This window comes from Molothrus ater, chromosome 2 (assembly GCF_012460135.2).
Source record: "Molothrus ater isolate BHLD 08-10-18 breed brown headed cowbird chromosome 2, BPBGC_Mater_1.1, whole genome shotgun sequence".
Taxonomy (NCBI): domain Eukaryota; kingdom Metazoa; phylum Chordata; class Aves; order Passeriformes; family Icteridae; genus Molothrus; species Molothrus ater.
This window is the reverse complement of record NC_050479.2, coordinates 20,544,785-20,560,011: the sequence shown is the minus strand read 5'-3', so window position 1 is coordinate 20,560,011 and position 15,227 is coordinate 20,544,785. Positions and strand designations below refer to the sequence as shown.

Below are 15,227 nucleotides of genomic sequence, written 5' to 3'. Positions count from 1 at the left end.
TGGTTCTTCATGTGGTTCAGGCTTGGCTTCTCTGTGCTCCCCTGATTCCAAGAGAAACCAAATGGAGTCAGCATGGGACTCCTCTGCTCACCCTCTTTCCTGTCCAGCACCTTCCCACCACTGGGCAGGAACAGAAATGATGCTGTTTTGAGGAGCTGGGACAGAAAGAGGGGCTACTGTGCTCCTTGCCTGATAAAATAGTTAGAAAGGAGGATTTATAATCACTTTGTAAATTAATTGCATTATTTGTAAATAATGCAGCAAACTGAAAAAGTGTTTATAAATTGGTTTCAGCTTAAGTAGATAAACATACAAGAGACTCTTCTGGAGCAATTTTCTCCATGCTGGTGAGGATTGAAGTGTACACTTGCAATAATGGAGATTAATATATCCCACAGGAAATCTGTTGGAGACACATAGATGAACTGGGAGGCCAAAATGATAAAATTGCAGATCTTGCTGTGTTTGTCTGGCATCAAAAATCATTCTGTCCCATCCTCTCATGGCTTGCATCATCTTCAGGACTGAAGTAAGTATGTAGTGGGCACTGGTATGAGAAGAGGGACACTGTCTGCTTAAGGCCATATTGTCATGAAGATATTTATTTTTTAAAATTTCCACAGGTGGATTTTTCAACTAGATTGTATTGCCAACTGAATCTGGTTACCTTAAGATCAGTAAATAGAAAAATTGTTGCTTTAGTTTTTATGTTCATTGTTTAGTACCCAAAATATGGTGGCAGATATATTTTATTAGAGTCAACTTGGTACAGTATTTCTCCAGTGTTGAATGAAATAGGAGCAGTGGAAAAAGTATTTTAGGAAACTTATGAAATAAACAGATTCCTAGAATCCTATAGACTTCTGTAAATTTGAGGCCACATCTTCACCAATCACAGATCATTCCTATAAGTATTCAAAAGATGGTACAAAAGACATGGGAAATTAAGTGTTGATTTGTTTATATTTTTTCTTTTTTTTCCTAATACAATAAAACCCTAATTTGCACTCAGAATGTACAGTTGGCAAACAAATCTTAAATCTAAATGACTAAAATATTTTCCAGCACAGTTTTAGGATTATTCAAACTGGGGAAATTGGGCAATTTATAAACAAGTGGGATTTGCAAAGGTAAAGCAGCAAAAAAACCTTGGGTAAAGTTTGAAGGTGGGAAAGCAATGACAGCATATCCAGGTTCCAGCCTCTGCACAGTGTTACATTTCTGATTAATGCAAATGTTTCTGCTAATGCATTCATGGCTAATTAATCTGAAAATGGTCAAAGTTCAGTGGTTGTTGTTAGACTTTGTGGTGTGGATTTGCTCATGCCTCTGAACTGTGGTGTTTTCTGTCTGACACTGGTCCCAGCAGCTCTCAGTAAACACAGCACAAAAGCTGAAGTCTGTACAGATTGGGCTCCAGCATCAAAGCCACAGCTGCTGGGAGAAAGGAGCACAGAATCTGCTCTGTAGGATCTCTCAACAGTCAGGAACCTGAGGATTTTCTCAGATTTTGTTCCTGCTAACCAGTAACTCTAGGGCTCCTGATTATATGTAATGTGTTAAAGGATCTTTGAACATAATGGTTAATTAACAAAGAAGACAATAACTTGGAAAAAATCCATCAATTTTCCTTTTGTGAATGTAAAAAGGAGATCTTATGGGGAGTTAATCAGAGACTCTTTCTCCTCTATGTGATACCATGGCATATACAGAATTAAAACCTCTATATTACTTGTTCATGGTTATTAAATTTCAACAGTTCACTAAAGTTGGGGAAAGATGACTGCTGTTTTCCCTCTACACACACATTCTCTTTTTCACTGACAGGTTCATCTATTCACCCAAATAATAATTGTCTTTTTTTTTTGTTTTGTTTTGTTTTGTTTTGTTTTGTTTCTTTATAGTGGCTCTCTCTCTTTGCATGGCAACTGTGTCTGTGACAGAGCAGGAGAGCTCCAAAGGATGAATTCCCTGGTCAGCACCTCACACCTCCAGCTTGCTGCCTTTGCTCTGGGCACCATAGGCTGGATCCTGTGCACGGTTTCAATGGGAATTGTGGAATGGAGAGTGTGGCATGTGGACAACACCACTGTCATTTCCTCTGGCATTGCCTGGGTGGGGATTTGGAAAGTCTGCTTCATCAGTTACCTTTATGTCTCACCTGGCTACAGAGAACAGTTTTGCCATAAATTCAGTGGCTATGACTCCTTCATCCCCCATGAAATTTATGCTGCTCAGGGTCTCCTGTTGACTGCCATGTTCATGGGCTTGCTGGGACTGGCTGCTACAATATTTGCTCTGAGAAATGTCTATATGGGAGTCACTCACAAAACTCTCATTGCCCCGTTCTTCCTTGTGGGTGGCTTCTTCTACATATTTGCTGGTTTGTGTGTCCTGATTCCTGTGAGCTGGAATTTCTATTCTGTAACTCACAACCAGAGCATAGCTTTTCCTCCTTCTTACTACATGCCCTCCAGTCCAGTGGCACAGGAAGCTGGTGCTGCCATTCCTGTTGGGATTGTGGCTGTCATCCTCCTGCTGCTAAGTGGGACATTTTCTCTCTCATACAGATTTCCTATGACTGCAAACACTATCACAAAATCCTGACAGCACAAATCCCCCCATGCTATTTCAGAACAAGAGCATAGTTAAGAGATAAGGAAAGCAGCATGAGTGGTTGTAAAGTTAAGGAACTGCAGAATTTAATTTTATTTTATAGTAGCCACGCTATTTTCTTATGTGAACCAGTTGAGTCACCATCTTAGCACTCATCTTTTAACAGAGGTTTGTCTTTGAGATAACTGCTGTTGAGCAGCAAATGTAATTAAATTTTGCCAGTTGTCCTCTTTTGTATATACAAACATTATTGATTAACTTTTTTTTTTTGGTGTAAAATGTTTACCATGCTCAAAGAGCTGACTTTGAATGTCCTGTAAGAAAAATGTGAAGTAACATGTATTAAATGTGAATTTCTTTCCTTGTCAGTACTAAGCTCTTTTGTTGTTTATTTAGTTACATCTGTAGCAAAGTATGTTTCGTGACAAGTCAAGACTTTTAAAACCAATAATATGATTGTCATCATGGTTGTGTCAAATAACTCTTCCCTGAATTGTCTTATAAATGTCTTGCCAGTTTCTCCTCTTCCTCTAGGGCACATAAAAAGCCCTAAAAAGCCTTTATTGCTTCTGTTTTTCTTTCAAGCTATTTGCATTTTATGTTGCAACATGTTTGCCTGTGGGGAAGGTGAGCTCTTTAGTTCTTAATGGAGGCAGAGCCAAAAAGTCTGCAAGTGTTTGCTTCTTCATCTGACACGTCACTGAATCCAAATGTATTGCATAAGACGGAAATAACTTGTACAAGTTATTACAAAACCAATGTCAAAATCAGTGCTCTCAGTAACCAGGAGTACTCAGGGCAACTTTCAGGGTATGATTCATCTGATGTAGAAATCTATATCCAAACCGGCCACTTCAGGTTCTGTTTATAATCAATGTAGAGACAAAGGCTGCCTTTTTTCAAGATGCCTAGAATGGCTGGGAGATTACATGCTCCCTAAAAACCTTTTTCTCTTAACCCAGCTCCTAACTGTGGCACATATAATCAAACTTCACCTAAGAAAAGAAGAAAATGTCTCAAATACTGCAATAAGGACAATTAAAAAAAAAAAAGTTTAGAGATTGGGAGGAATGGGCCAACAATGTTGACAAACAGATGATATCTTAAAGAGGTCCTCAAAATCTTACATTGTTAAGGAAATGCTACAGAAATCTAAGTCATTTAGTTTTACTCTTTTAATTGTCCCCCATTTTTTTAAATACTCATGGATTCATAGAAAGAACAAAATTTTTTTTTTTTTAAATCTAATAGTTTTTGGACATTGCAAGACAAGGCAAAATGCCAAGAAACCAGGACATCCTGCTGGTGGCTGTTACTAGCCTGGCTTGTTCTAGCAGTCCAATTTTTCCTATGTATCTTCCCCTGGGCTTGACTTTGCTGTACTGTCTGACAAGATAGAAACTCCACAACACCTTCATTTCCTCTCCAGTCACTTTTGAAACAGCAGTTTATCTCATCATTGGTAATTTTTTCATTGATGCAAGAATCTTAACTTTTGTCTGTTCATGATGCTTTAAAGCACTTTCAAGTGGTGTTTCAATGAAGGCAGTTTAATAGCTTGTTTCTTATACATTGTTTCCAGTTTGGTTTCTGAAGTACATTCTTTACAATACTGGTAGGTTTCGGTTTTAAAGGTACAAATCCATAGTACTGGCAATAGTACTGTCATCTCTTCCCTCAGGGCCTACAATAATGTTAGATTATATCCTATTATAGTTGTAAGTGAAAAAAAAGAGATTTATCCATCTGTTTATGCCACTAGTAAACTTATTACAGTAGTAAACTATCAATATTCCCTAGCAGGAAATGACAACTTTAGGGAAAAATTACTGATTCTTCAATTCTTTTTGAGTTAATGTATGCACAGAAATGTCAGCAACCCCAACTGTATTTGTTAACTATATTCACTAAATCATTGGGTCCATTTGGCTAAAGAAAAAGGAACAAACATCATCAGGAACATGCCAAGTTTCTGTGTTGCTGCCACTGCTGTTTCCACTGGGAATTACATTCATCTGTACTGATGTGTGGCTATGAAACATTGGTTGTGTGTCAAACATGACTAGATGGTGGGGAAATTCCTCAGCTAAACACTGGAATAGATTACCTGAGGAGATGGATGGATTCTAAAATAAAGTTTTTTCAAAAAAATTTTAGGCAAATAATGCCAGGAAGGCTGTAGGCATGAGTGAGCCCACCTCAGGACAGAGGGCTTATCTAGATGGAACTCTTGGCATCCTTTCCCAGGATGGAACTTTCCCCATCCTTTCCTATCTCTCAATAGTCACATGATCCAGATGCTATGTGCATATATGGCAAAATATAATCTATGTTCAAATACTAGTCTATATTAACATTCCAAGTCCTTCTCTGAAGAAAAGATAGTAAAAAAATCTTACAGGATTATGGAATAATTTAGGTTGGAAAAGACCTCTGAGATAATCAAGTCCAACCTTTGGTCATCACTTTGTCAGCCAGACCATGGCACTGAGTGCTACGTGCAGCTGTTCCCTGAACACCTCCAAGGATGGTGACTGCACCATCTCCCTGAGCAGCCCATTCCAATGCCTGACAAACCTTTCAGTGAAGAATTTCCTCCTGATGACCAGCCTGAACCTCCCCTGGCACTGCTTGAGGCTGTTTCCTCTCGCCCTGTCACTGGTTGCCTGTGAGAAGAGACTGACCCATCTGGCTACACTGTGTTTTAAGGGAGTCACAGAGGGTGATCAGGTCACCCATGAGCCTCATTTCTCTAGGCTACTCTTAGCTCACAACAAAGGAGAGGTGAAACTTCTGTTGATTTCAATGCATTGAGCCTGTCTCCCCTTGATCCACCAGGGCAGTGTGATTCATTAAAATTTAGTGAATGTTTGTGTTCAACACAATTTTGATACTGGAGGAAAGCAGAGGCCCCATGCTTTTCCTTCACCAGCGAGGTGGCATAGTTTCTTTGTGTATATTTACGTGACACATTTGTTTTAAATTTGAGAAGCTAAGTTACCTTTCAGTAGGTCTGTTTGTTACCATGTCAATTGTGCTTATATAGGTACTTTTAGAGGTTGTCTGTAAAATCAGGCAACTGAAATGGTTTTGGTTTAAAACTTAAAAATACAAAATTATTTTGGAAGACTATTTTTAACCTAGACTGCTTTAGAGACCTACTCAATAGCCTGGCCCCACACTCATTTGTAGCAGTACAATTGAGGACAGGCAGGAAGCTGTAATGCAGGCAAGAGTGAGAGGCCAGGGCTGTGAGGTAGAGAGATAAGGGGCAAAAACCTCCTAAGCAAATTTCACCACAGAATAGATCATATCATGAAGCTCTGTCTCCAGCTTCAGTGCAAACTGGGACCTGCTCCCTCCCCAGTGACAGCACTGCTCGCCTTGTGGGCTCCACCCTGTCTAGGAATGTCTCCACACTGGCCTCAGTCTACACATAAACCAGTCTCGCTTTATTTTTTCTGAGTTTACAATAAACAAGTACCTTGTGATTCACTCACATGTCTGAATTCACTGCTGGGGGAATAATCTGAATACCGAGATCCCCTTTGAGTTCTGCTGGGGGATAACGATGATGAGGCCCCCATCTTTGACCTCCATAACATACTCCTTGGCATTAATCCATCACAGGATGCATTTTCTTCATCTTACATGTAACATCTACCTCACTTGTCCATTCATGGCCACAGACCAAAAAATATATGAATATACTTTCAATATTCCTCTAGGATGGATGATCAAATAGAGAATGGAGCTGAACAGAGCCTGACAGAAACAGCCCCACAGCACAAAGCCTGCTGAGTTTTCCCCCCCAGATGAATACACAATTCAGGACAACTGTCATTTGTGCTCAGGCAAAGGAAGCAGGATGAACTGGAGACATTGTAGTGCAGAGTAGGTCATCAAATTAGTCAGGTAAACAAAATTTTTATTTGAGTCAGCAGTTCTACATGAAGACAGTCTCAGCTGCAGATTTAGCTGATTAAAAACAATGTTAAGCTCAGAAAAAAATGTCTCTGTTGTCACATGGCTTATGGTATATTACAATGATGAGAAAGGAGGTTGTTTTCATGGATATTTTTAGACCTGCAACCATTTTCCCCTTAGAATGGAAAAACTGAAATGTCACAGCCAATTTCCTCCTCTTTGGGCCATGAAATACTTTAGGACAAAGAGGTTTTGCTTAAAAAATGTAAATCTGGCTGGCATAGTGTTAATGGCAAATTGTTTTCTTAAAATAGGAAACCAATGTACATTAAATTAAGGGTTCCCAGAAGAGACATGTTCTTGTGAAAAATATACCTTTTTCAAAACTGAATTGGAATTCCTTTCATTTTTGCCAGCATCTGTATTGTCAAATCCAGTATCAGCTCATAAAAACATATTTTTCAACTGACCTATTTCCCTTTCCACTGCTCAGATAATGTACTGTTTCCCTTGCTTGAGAGGGTTCAATAATTAGCTGGGTGCTTTGGAGTGTGCTGGCTCTTAATTACTGTGTCAAAACCAACTGCATGCCAAACAAGAAAATATAAGTGAATCTCATCTCAGAATTATAAACCAAATAAATACTGGCTTAAAACTGGGAATGGAGTACAGCATGCAGTGTTAATATCCAGTTCACAGAATGTCACATCACTGCCTTCCTCTTGGGTTATAGGTGGGAAAAACCAAGTATGAATTTAATTCCCAGGATGCTATTTGAAGAAGTGCATACATTCTGACTGTCCAAGGTTACTTCATGTGCAGGCTGATTTTCAGCAGCTGAATACGTGGCCCCATTATAATATAAATAGGGAAAGGTGAAAAATTAGAGTGGGTGAGATAGCATGTGAGAAACAGAACAGAAGGCATTCATGGTACCCACAACTATGCAGGTGCATTGCAGCTGCCAGCTGACTGAAATTGAGGGGGACAGGGGGGAATCCCTTGAACACCAGAAGTGCTTAAAAAACCCTGAAGAATGCAGAACTGGAAATGAAGCATTCACTGTTTGGGGAAGAGATTTCAAATATTGGTGTTATTGCTGAACATGGAGATGTTTATCCATCTCTGAAGAACTACATAATACCCATAAAAAAAAAGATCTTGGGGGAATTTGAAATCACTTCATTTGAATTGCTTCAAGTGATCATTTCATCATTTGAATCACTTCAAGTCAGATCCCTAGTGATTTATCCATATAATGCTGTGGCCATCCATTTACTTGACTTTCAAAAGTCCGACTGAAAAGCTTTATTGGTCTGCATGCAACTTTTAGAATAATTTATTTCAGTGGACCTCACATCTGAGTTTTAGTATTCCAAATATGTGTAAGATCTGACACACAATTTTCCCTTACAACAGTTACCCATTTGTAAAATAAAGATAGTAGCAACTCACAGAAAGGTATGATAATGAATATATTTAAGTATAATGATTGGTATAATGGAAGTCACAGAAAGTACTACAAGAGATCTGCTGAACCACTGGTTTGTGTTCATACTCTGAAGCCAGACTCAGGGATGCAGGGGTCTCCTGGGTGTGTGATGCTGCCTTGCTGTTACCAACTGAGCAGAGACAGAAGAGGAATGGTGTCATGCAAGGCAAAGGGGGAAAAACTGGGACAGCAAGGGAAAAGGAAGAAGAAAGAGAGGGAATGAAAGAGAAAAAGAGGCAGATTGTAGGATGCTATAAAAATAAACAAAATTAGTGCTGATTGACATAATGATAATAAATATTTGACTAACAAGTGATTTTGTCAAGTCTGGAAAAGAAGGATAAACAAAAAAGAAGGAATCATGTTTCAAAGAGAAGCCAAAATGAACAACAAAAATGTCACATGAAAAGGGAGGTAGATGATACAGAAGGCAACACTGCAAAACAGCAGAGAGGGGCCCACATTTAACCAGAGCAACTTTGGCAGAGTCCTCCTTGAGGGCAATGACTTAGATGGGAAGTACATCCTGTGCAGCACTGTGGACATCAGGGACTCCACTGACAGAGTGCCAGCAGCAACCATGTGTGCTGAGCCCCACTCTGCCCAGGCCAGGAAATAAAATAATTCGCTGTACTTCCCTCTGCCCCCGCATGTATCCATCCTGGATGTGCTTGCCTACGGCACGGCTGTGGCAGTTGTCAGAGGTGTCTGCACCATGCCCTGTTTGGTGCCACCCCCAGCTGGTCTGCATGAGCTAAGCTGGGCTGGATGCTGGGTGTCACCTCCCGTGCAGCCCTGAGCACGGCTTACCAGGGACACCTCTGTCATCTCCTCCAGCACTGCTTAGGTGGGAACTGGGAAACTTGAATGCCCACTGGAGTCTCCAGGGACTTTTCAACAAAAGTCTATCACAGAGTTAAGATCAGTGAAGACTTTACCCCTGGAAACCCTGGATGTTCAGAAGCTTTCGCTGGCTGCTACAATTCTGGGAGCACTAGGAATGACCTACAAGCTTTCTTCTAAGAAATAGTTATAAGAGATGTGCTCAAAATCCATATATCAGCTTTTTCCTAGCTGGAGGGATGTGGGAAATTATCACTGGCCTATGTGTGTTAATCCCTGAGAACTGCAGTTTCTGGTGTGCAGCATAAGCCGTGGTGTCTCATTTCCCCCACTGCCCACGCCAGCCTGGGGCACAGGAAGCCGCTCCTGCCGGCATCCCTTGTCCTGCCGCTCGCAGTGGGACCTTTCCTTTTAACATAAACATGCCATTGTGCTGGATGCCAAGGCTCAGATAAAACAGGCCTCAGATGCCTGCGAGAAATGTGAGGCAGGGCTACAGCATAAGCATAGCAAAGCAGTGACTTCATCTGCACAAGGAGCTCTCTGGGTTCAGCTGTGGCTCTTCAGTGACATTCATCCATTGCTGTCGGTTCATTCAAGGGAATGGAAATATACTCTGTGACTAATTATTTTCAGATGAAGAATTATTTTTTTAAGCTAACTTTGAAACACTGCTGTGTTTCACACAGGTACCTGACTTCAGTGTTGCTGATGAGTGTTATTTCTAAAGTAACCTTCTGCATAGGTTGGACTTTTGCTTTTCAAAGATATCTAAATTCAGTGTTCATTTAATTGAATTTTGCCTGCTTCAATACAATGCTGCATCAACGATTCCTTTACCAAAACAGCAAAAATTATTCTTTTTTAATAACATTGTTTTAGAACTAAACTGCATTTAGCACAGAGATCATGGCTTACATTACACACAATATTTGCCTTGGTTAAGTATAGATTTAAATATTTTAACCTAGGAATAAAATGAGATTGTGGAAGTCACTATACTTTTTAATGTAAGGGTTTCAAACTAACTGGTATGATATCCCTCTGGCAGGAATGCACTGAGCACATTCCAGTTTATCCTATCTTTCTGTGAGCCCACACCATGAAAACATACCCAAGAGCCTATCAATGGGATTAGTCGCAAGAGCCTTAATAATTTATCTTCTTTCTACTATTTCTCTGAATTGTTTGTATCCACCAGAACATCTCTCTATAAATAGCTTCATTTCCAGTGATAACCCAAAAATTCTCAGACTTACATTTTGCAGCTGTAAATAGTAAACATTGCTTGCTGTGCTAATACTTCAGAATTCCCAAATGATCCTGGTGATGTTCAAAACCAATACTGACATTCCCCAAAACTGGTGGCATCTTCAGTGCTTCCAGGGCCCTTCTGGCTGCCATGCTCAGCCCAGGCCTCAGAACCTGCTGTCATGTGCAGTTCTTCCTTTTGAAATGCTGGTTGTCAGTCCACTTGAAGAATGAATTAACACTACCCATACACTATGTCAGGAGAAGTTTGGTCCACAAATTTCACAAGCTTTGACATGAACATTCAAGCAGCAGTCTCATAAAGATCATTACTTTAAAAGTTGCTTCTAGTTGCTTCTGAAAAAAAGCATTTCTTGCTTTTCAGAGGCCCAGAAGTGCTTCAGAAAATCTGTTCTGTAGCTGAAACTTTGTATTTGTTGCAGCAAATACAAAGTACTCTGGAATAGACATAAGCAAAACTAACCTGAGTTTGAAAAGACAAATCAGACTTTTAGCCTGAAAAGCGAATCTTACAGGAATCTGATTATGGAAGTCAGAGGGAATTTACAAAAGCAGTCAGCATCTTGCAGGATTGCTTTTTAATTTTAGTCTAAAAAGGCTGAGCTCTGATGTGCAAAACTGCCTAAGGATATACTGTGAAAACTTCTTGGTTTAAACTAAACAAAAAAGTAGGTACTTTGAAGAAAACTATCAGAAGTCCATACCACCTAAATTCTCCATTATTTTATTTGCAAATCATATTTCTAGAAAATCTGACAAGGAACTCCAATTCTTTTACAATTATCCTTATTTTAAGTCCAGTATGATACCTTAAGAGATCTAAGACTTGTCTAAATAACCAGTGCAATCTGGAGATCACACAAGCATATCAGCAGTGAAGGACAAGCCACTGGAGGCATAGTAGAAGAGCAACACTGGACAGAGGAATAATAAAAAAAATGTCATGAGGGGTAAAGAAGAAGAAACTTGAGTAAGTGACTGAGGACAAAACAGTGAGAGAAGAATTCAGAAGGAAGAAAAAAGAATAAGTTACACAGAGAGAGAAGGTGGCTGCCCTGTAATTTCATGGCTGACAGAGCACCTAGTGCTCCCACCCAGAGAGCATAGGGCAGGTACATGTGACAGTGAAGAATACAAGCAACTGCAGATTTATATAACATGTACAAAATATATTTTTTAGTACACAGGAGCCTTGGCAGTTCCTGTCCTCATATTAATGTTCATCTGCCTAAGCCTTTCTCAGGAGTTAACTTTTGGAATTAAAGGGATTTGTAAATTGATGGCAAACATCTTATTTTAGATGACCAGCACCATCATCCTGAGAAAGTATATCCATGTACTCCCAACTAATAGCTTTCTCTGGCCATTCACTGCTGATGAATTATGCTGCAATAGGAAGGTTTAACCCCAAATCCAGTTTAATCCTTTGTTTACATAAAGTCTTAGAAATCATGCTCAGTTACTGGAAAGCCAGCAGAGGAAGTCCACTTTAACATAGCCTTTTACAAATGCTTTCTCTGATTATTTCAGTGCTAAAACATAAGCAAAAAGTCCCAATGAAAAAGAGCTCTTTGTCTTTTAAAGCAAGAACAGTTTACAGTAGAGTGGATAGACCAGATAGGAGGAGCTTCTGCTTTCAAGCTTTTACTGATCACAAACTCTTTTGTATCAGTCCACTTTGGCAGATTGGTATTGGTGACCAAAGTCTGGTTTAGGAACTGCAAAAATGCTCTTTCCCAGCTCCTGTGGTGATTTAATCTCTGAGCAATGCCAGACACACAACTGTTGGGAGATGCATTCATGTCTGTAGCACTCAGAAAATTGTTTGCATTGCTCAGACAACACCTGGAAGGCTGAACCAAGGATCAGTGATCTAATTACCATTAAAAGTAAGCAAGTAGCTACAGATACCAGCTTGGTTTTAGGACAGGCTGCCTTTTTGCCAAATCATCACTGGGAAAAAAAAATTATCAACTGACATCATAAAATGAAACCAATTAACATTAGTTGGGAAACTCATTAATGAGTCTTGTCCTGTAAGAGATAAACACAAAAATTAAATATTCCTGAAAACTCTACTAAACTTGGTTCAGCCTTCTTGGAGTAACCACCTGGCCATGGGATTATTGAAAAAACCCCAGCACATTGTTTGTGATTTCTGTGCTAGTCATTTGAATCATAAGAGGAAATTATCTTAACTGAGAAAATTTCTACTCACATAAAAGGCATGAAAGAAAATATTTTTCTTACAGCTTAAGCAAAATTGTTTACAAAGAAAGATGCCTCTTAAAATAATTTGGTCAAGTGTTTTAGACGACAGATGCAATTGTAGGACTGAACACTTGCAACAACCATCCGTGACACATTTCCTTAAGGGAAATCATCATAAAATAGTTTGGCTTGGAAGGGATCTTTAAAGCATGTCCAGTCCAACTCCCCTGCAAGGAGCAGGGACACCTTCAATGAGATCAGGTTGCTCACAGAACCATCCAACCTGCTCTTGAATGTTTCCAAGGATGGGCATCCACCACCTCTCTAGGCAACCAATTACTGTGTTTCACCATCCTCAATGTAAAAACTTCTTCCTTATCTCTAATCTAAATTGATCATCCTTTGGTTTAAAACCATTACCCCTTGTCCTATCACAACAGGCCCTGTTAAATCTACCTCCTAAATTCTCCATGTTGATGAAGTTAAAGTTTTCCAGTAAAACATCTCAATTGAAACCTTAGGATAGTAATTGGAGGATTCTTTTAGAGATGCAGCCCACTAAAGCAAAACAAGCAATATTATGCCACTGCTACATGGTTCTGAAATTATTCCTTTGGCTTTTCTGCTAGAGGCGTGGGCTGGGCTGAGAAATGAGATGGCATCAATCTCAGACAAAGGTCTGGATGCTCACACGTTGGACTCAAAGATCTTGGAGGTCTTTTCAACACTAGTAATTGAATGATTCTGTGTTAACATCCTCTGTTATGTGAATTTTAGAAGCTCAGAAACACAGAAACATTTTATAGCTTTTTCCCCCAGAACAGTGAATGAGAATTAAATTCAGTATTTTTCTTCAGTCAGATATTAAAAGAAAACTTACCTGCAGACCCCATGGAAAGAGCAAAATACCACATAGGGTTGAATGTCTGGAAACTCTGTGGACACCCTGTTCCTCTGATCCTTGTGCTTTTAAAAAATGTGCTCTTTGTGAAAGAAAATGGTGATTAACATCCTCACAGGCATTTTTTAAAGGCTGTCACTGCATGTTGTGAGGAGCTGAATCCATTAAAGCTTTGCAGGATACAACGTAGACTTCAGGTCACCCCAGAACTCAGGCCTTCCTTTCTGTAAATTCATACTGATGCCAAGCACCTGGTTTCAGTGAATGCTTAGTTTTCTTCATGGCCAGCATTGCACCCAACAAAGATGTGACAACAGCTGATCACCTTCAGTTAGCAATTTCCTGTCCATCATTTTTATCTTGCCTAATTGGAACTGCTTTCCAGGTATGAGGGTGGGGTTTGTATATAGTATTAATGTTTCCTATAGAATGGAGACTGTAGTATACTGAGGTCACTACTTTCAGCTTGTTTGTGGATGTTTCATGGTTCAGACTCTGAATACATTTTCTAAAAGCTTTTGTCATTTGTTATATAATCCTCCTTTCTCTACAGGAGTTATTGCCCACCAAGACTGCTCTATAATAGCTGCTGCCATGGAGATAGCAAGGATACAGTTGGACCACTTTGCCCTGTGGGATATCTCTAGCTAAGAGTTTAAGAAATATCTCTTTACCTAGTGGGAGGAATCCTAACCACCTTTCCTATCAACTGTTTCAATGCCAGTAATCTTGAGTTCCATAAGTATTTTAAAAGTCAAGGCATTTCTTTTTCTCCTGAATTCAAATACTCCTCCAGCCCAGGGTGGGCTGCAGTGAGAAACAAAGCTTTCCTGCAAATAGCTTCAAACCCTGTGTAAGGCTAGTCACCGGGATGTTCAGTCCAGGAAAAAAAAGCAGATATTTCTGGGAGAAAGGCCTGTGGAAAGGGAGCAGTGTGAAAGCCGGGCGCTCCGGTGGTCCGCAGCACCCTCAGCGTCAGCCGGCGGCTCTCTCGGGCCGGGCGCCGTCATTCGCTTGGCGGCGGTGGCGCTGCAACGCCGCCACAGGGCCTCTTCCCCCCTTCCTCCCCACAGAGAGGCACCGGGAGCCGCGGGGTTACGGCCCCGGCGGAGCCGATCCCGGCGCGGCCCTGGGAGAGCCGATCCCGGCACAGCCGATCCCGGCACAGCCGGTCCCGGCGCGGCCCTGGGAGAGCCAATCCCGGCACAGCCGATCCCGGCACAGCCGGTCCCGGCGCGGCCCTGGGAGAGCCGATCCCGGCACAGCCGATCGCGGCACAGCCGGTCCCGGCACAGCCCGGCGGGCGCGGGTACGGCGCTGCTGCCGGCGGCCGGCAGAGGGCGCGCGGGGGCAGCGCCGCGCCCGCCCCGCCCCTCCCTGCCCGCCTCAAGGCGCGTGCCCGGCGGAGCCCGCGTGCGTGCGCGCCGCGCTCTGAGGGAGCAGCGGGCAGGGCGAAGCAGCGCCCCCGCCGCGGGCAGAGGAACGCCTGTGTCCGCAGCTGGGTTTGCCCTCTTCAGGCCCCACAGAGCAGTACGGCCCCTATGGGATGGAAGAAACTCTTTCCTCGGGCCGGTGCCGGAGGGAGGCTGGCCAGGCAGGCGCGCTGCCCTCGGGCACCGGGAGGCAGAGCTGCCTCCTGCAGAGGGTCCGAGCTCCAGCCGCTCCGCTCGGGGGCTGCTGCTCGCCGCTGCCCACAAACACACGGGGAGACCAGAGACCGTCCGGACACGTCTTAAGGTGATTCGTTTTCACCACACCCCCACAAACCCGTGAGGCTGAGCAGCATGTGAGGGTGCATCACTTGAGGTGTCCAGGAAGAGGCTTTCAGAAATCACAGAATGGGTTTGTGTTGGAAGGGACCTTGAAGATCCTCTAGTTCAATCACCCTACCGCAGACAGAAACACCCTTCACTAGACAAGGTTCCTTGGAGCACCATCCAACCTGGCCCTGAACACTGACAGGAA

General features: G+C 41.8%; 1 protein-coding gene and 1 long non-coding RNA gene across 2 annotated transcripts in view; one reads left to right on the top strand and one right to left on the bottom strand.

Moving 5' to 3' along the window:
• Positions 1–13,496, bottom strand: part of LOC118701981 (uncharacterized) — a 33,585-nt gene extending 20,089 nt beyond the window's left edge. The window contains exon 1 of the long non-coding RNA XR_004982617.2: positions 13,242–13,496. This is a non-coding gene — a long non-coding RNA (uncharacterized LOC118701981). The remainder of the gene's footprint in view (positions 1–13,241) is intronic.
• CLDN34 (claudin 34) lies at positions 1,963–2,607 on the top strand. The gene has a single exon (XM_036406975.1). It carries the CDS (start codon positions 1,963–1,965, stop codon positions 2,605–2,607), a length of 645 nt encoding a protein of 214 aa, XP_036262868.1.
• Positions 13,497–15,227: the final 1,731 nt, after the last annotated feature.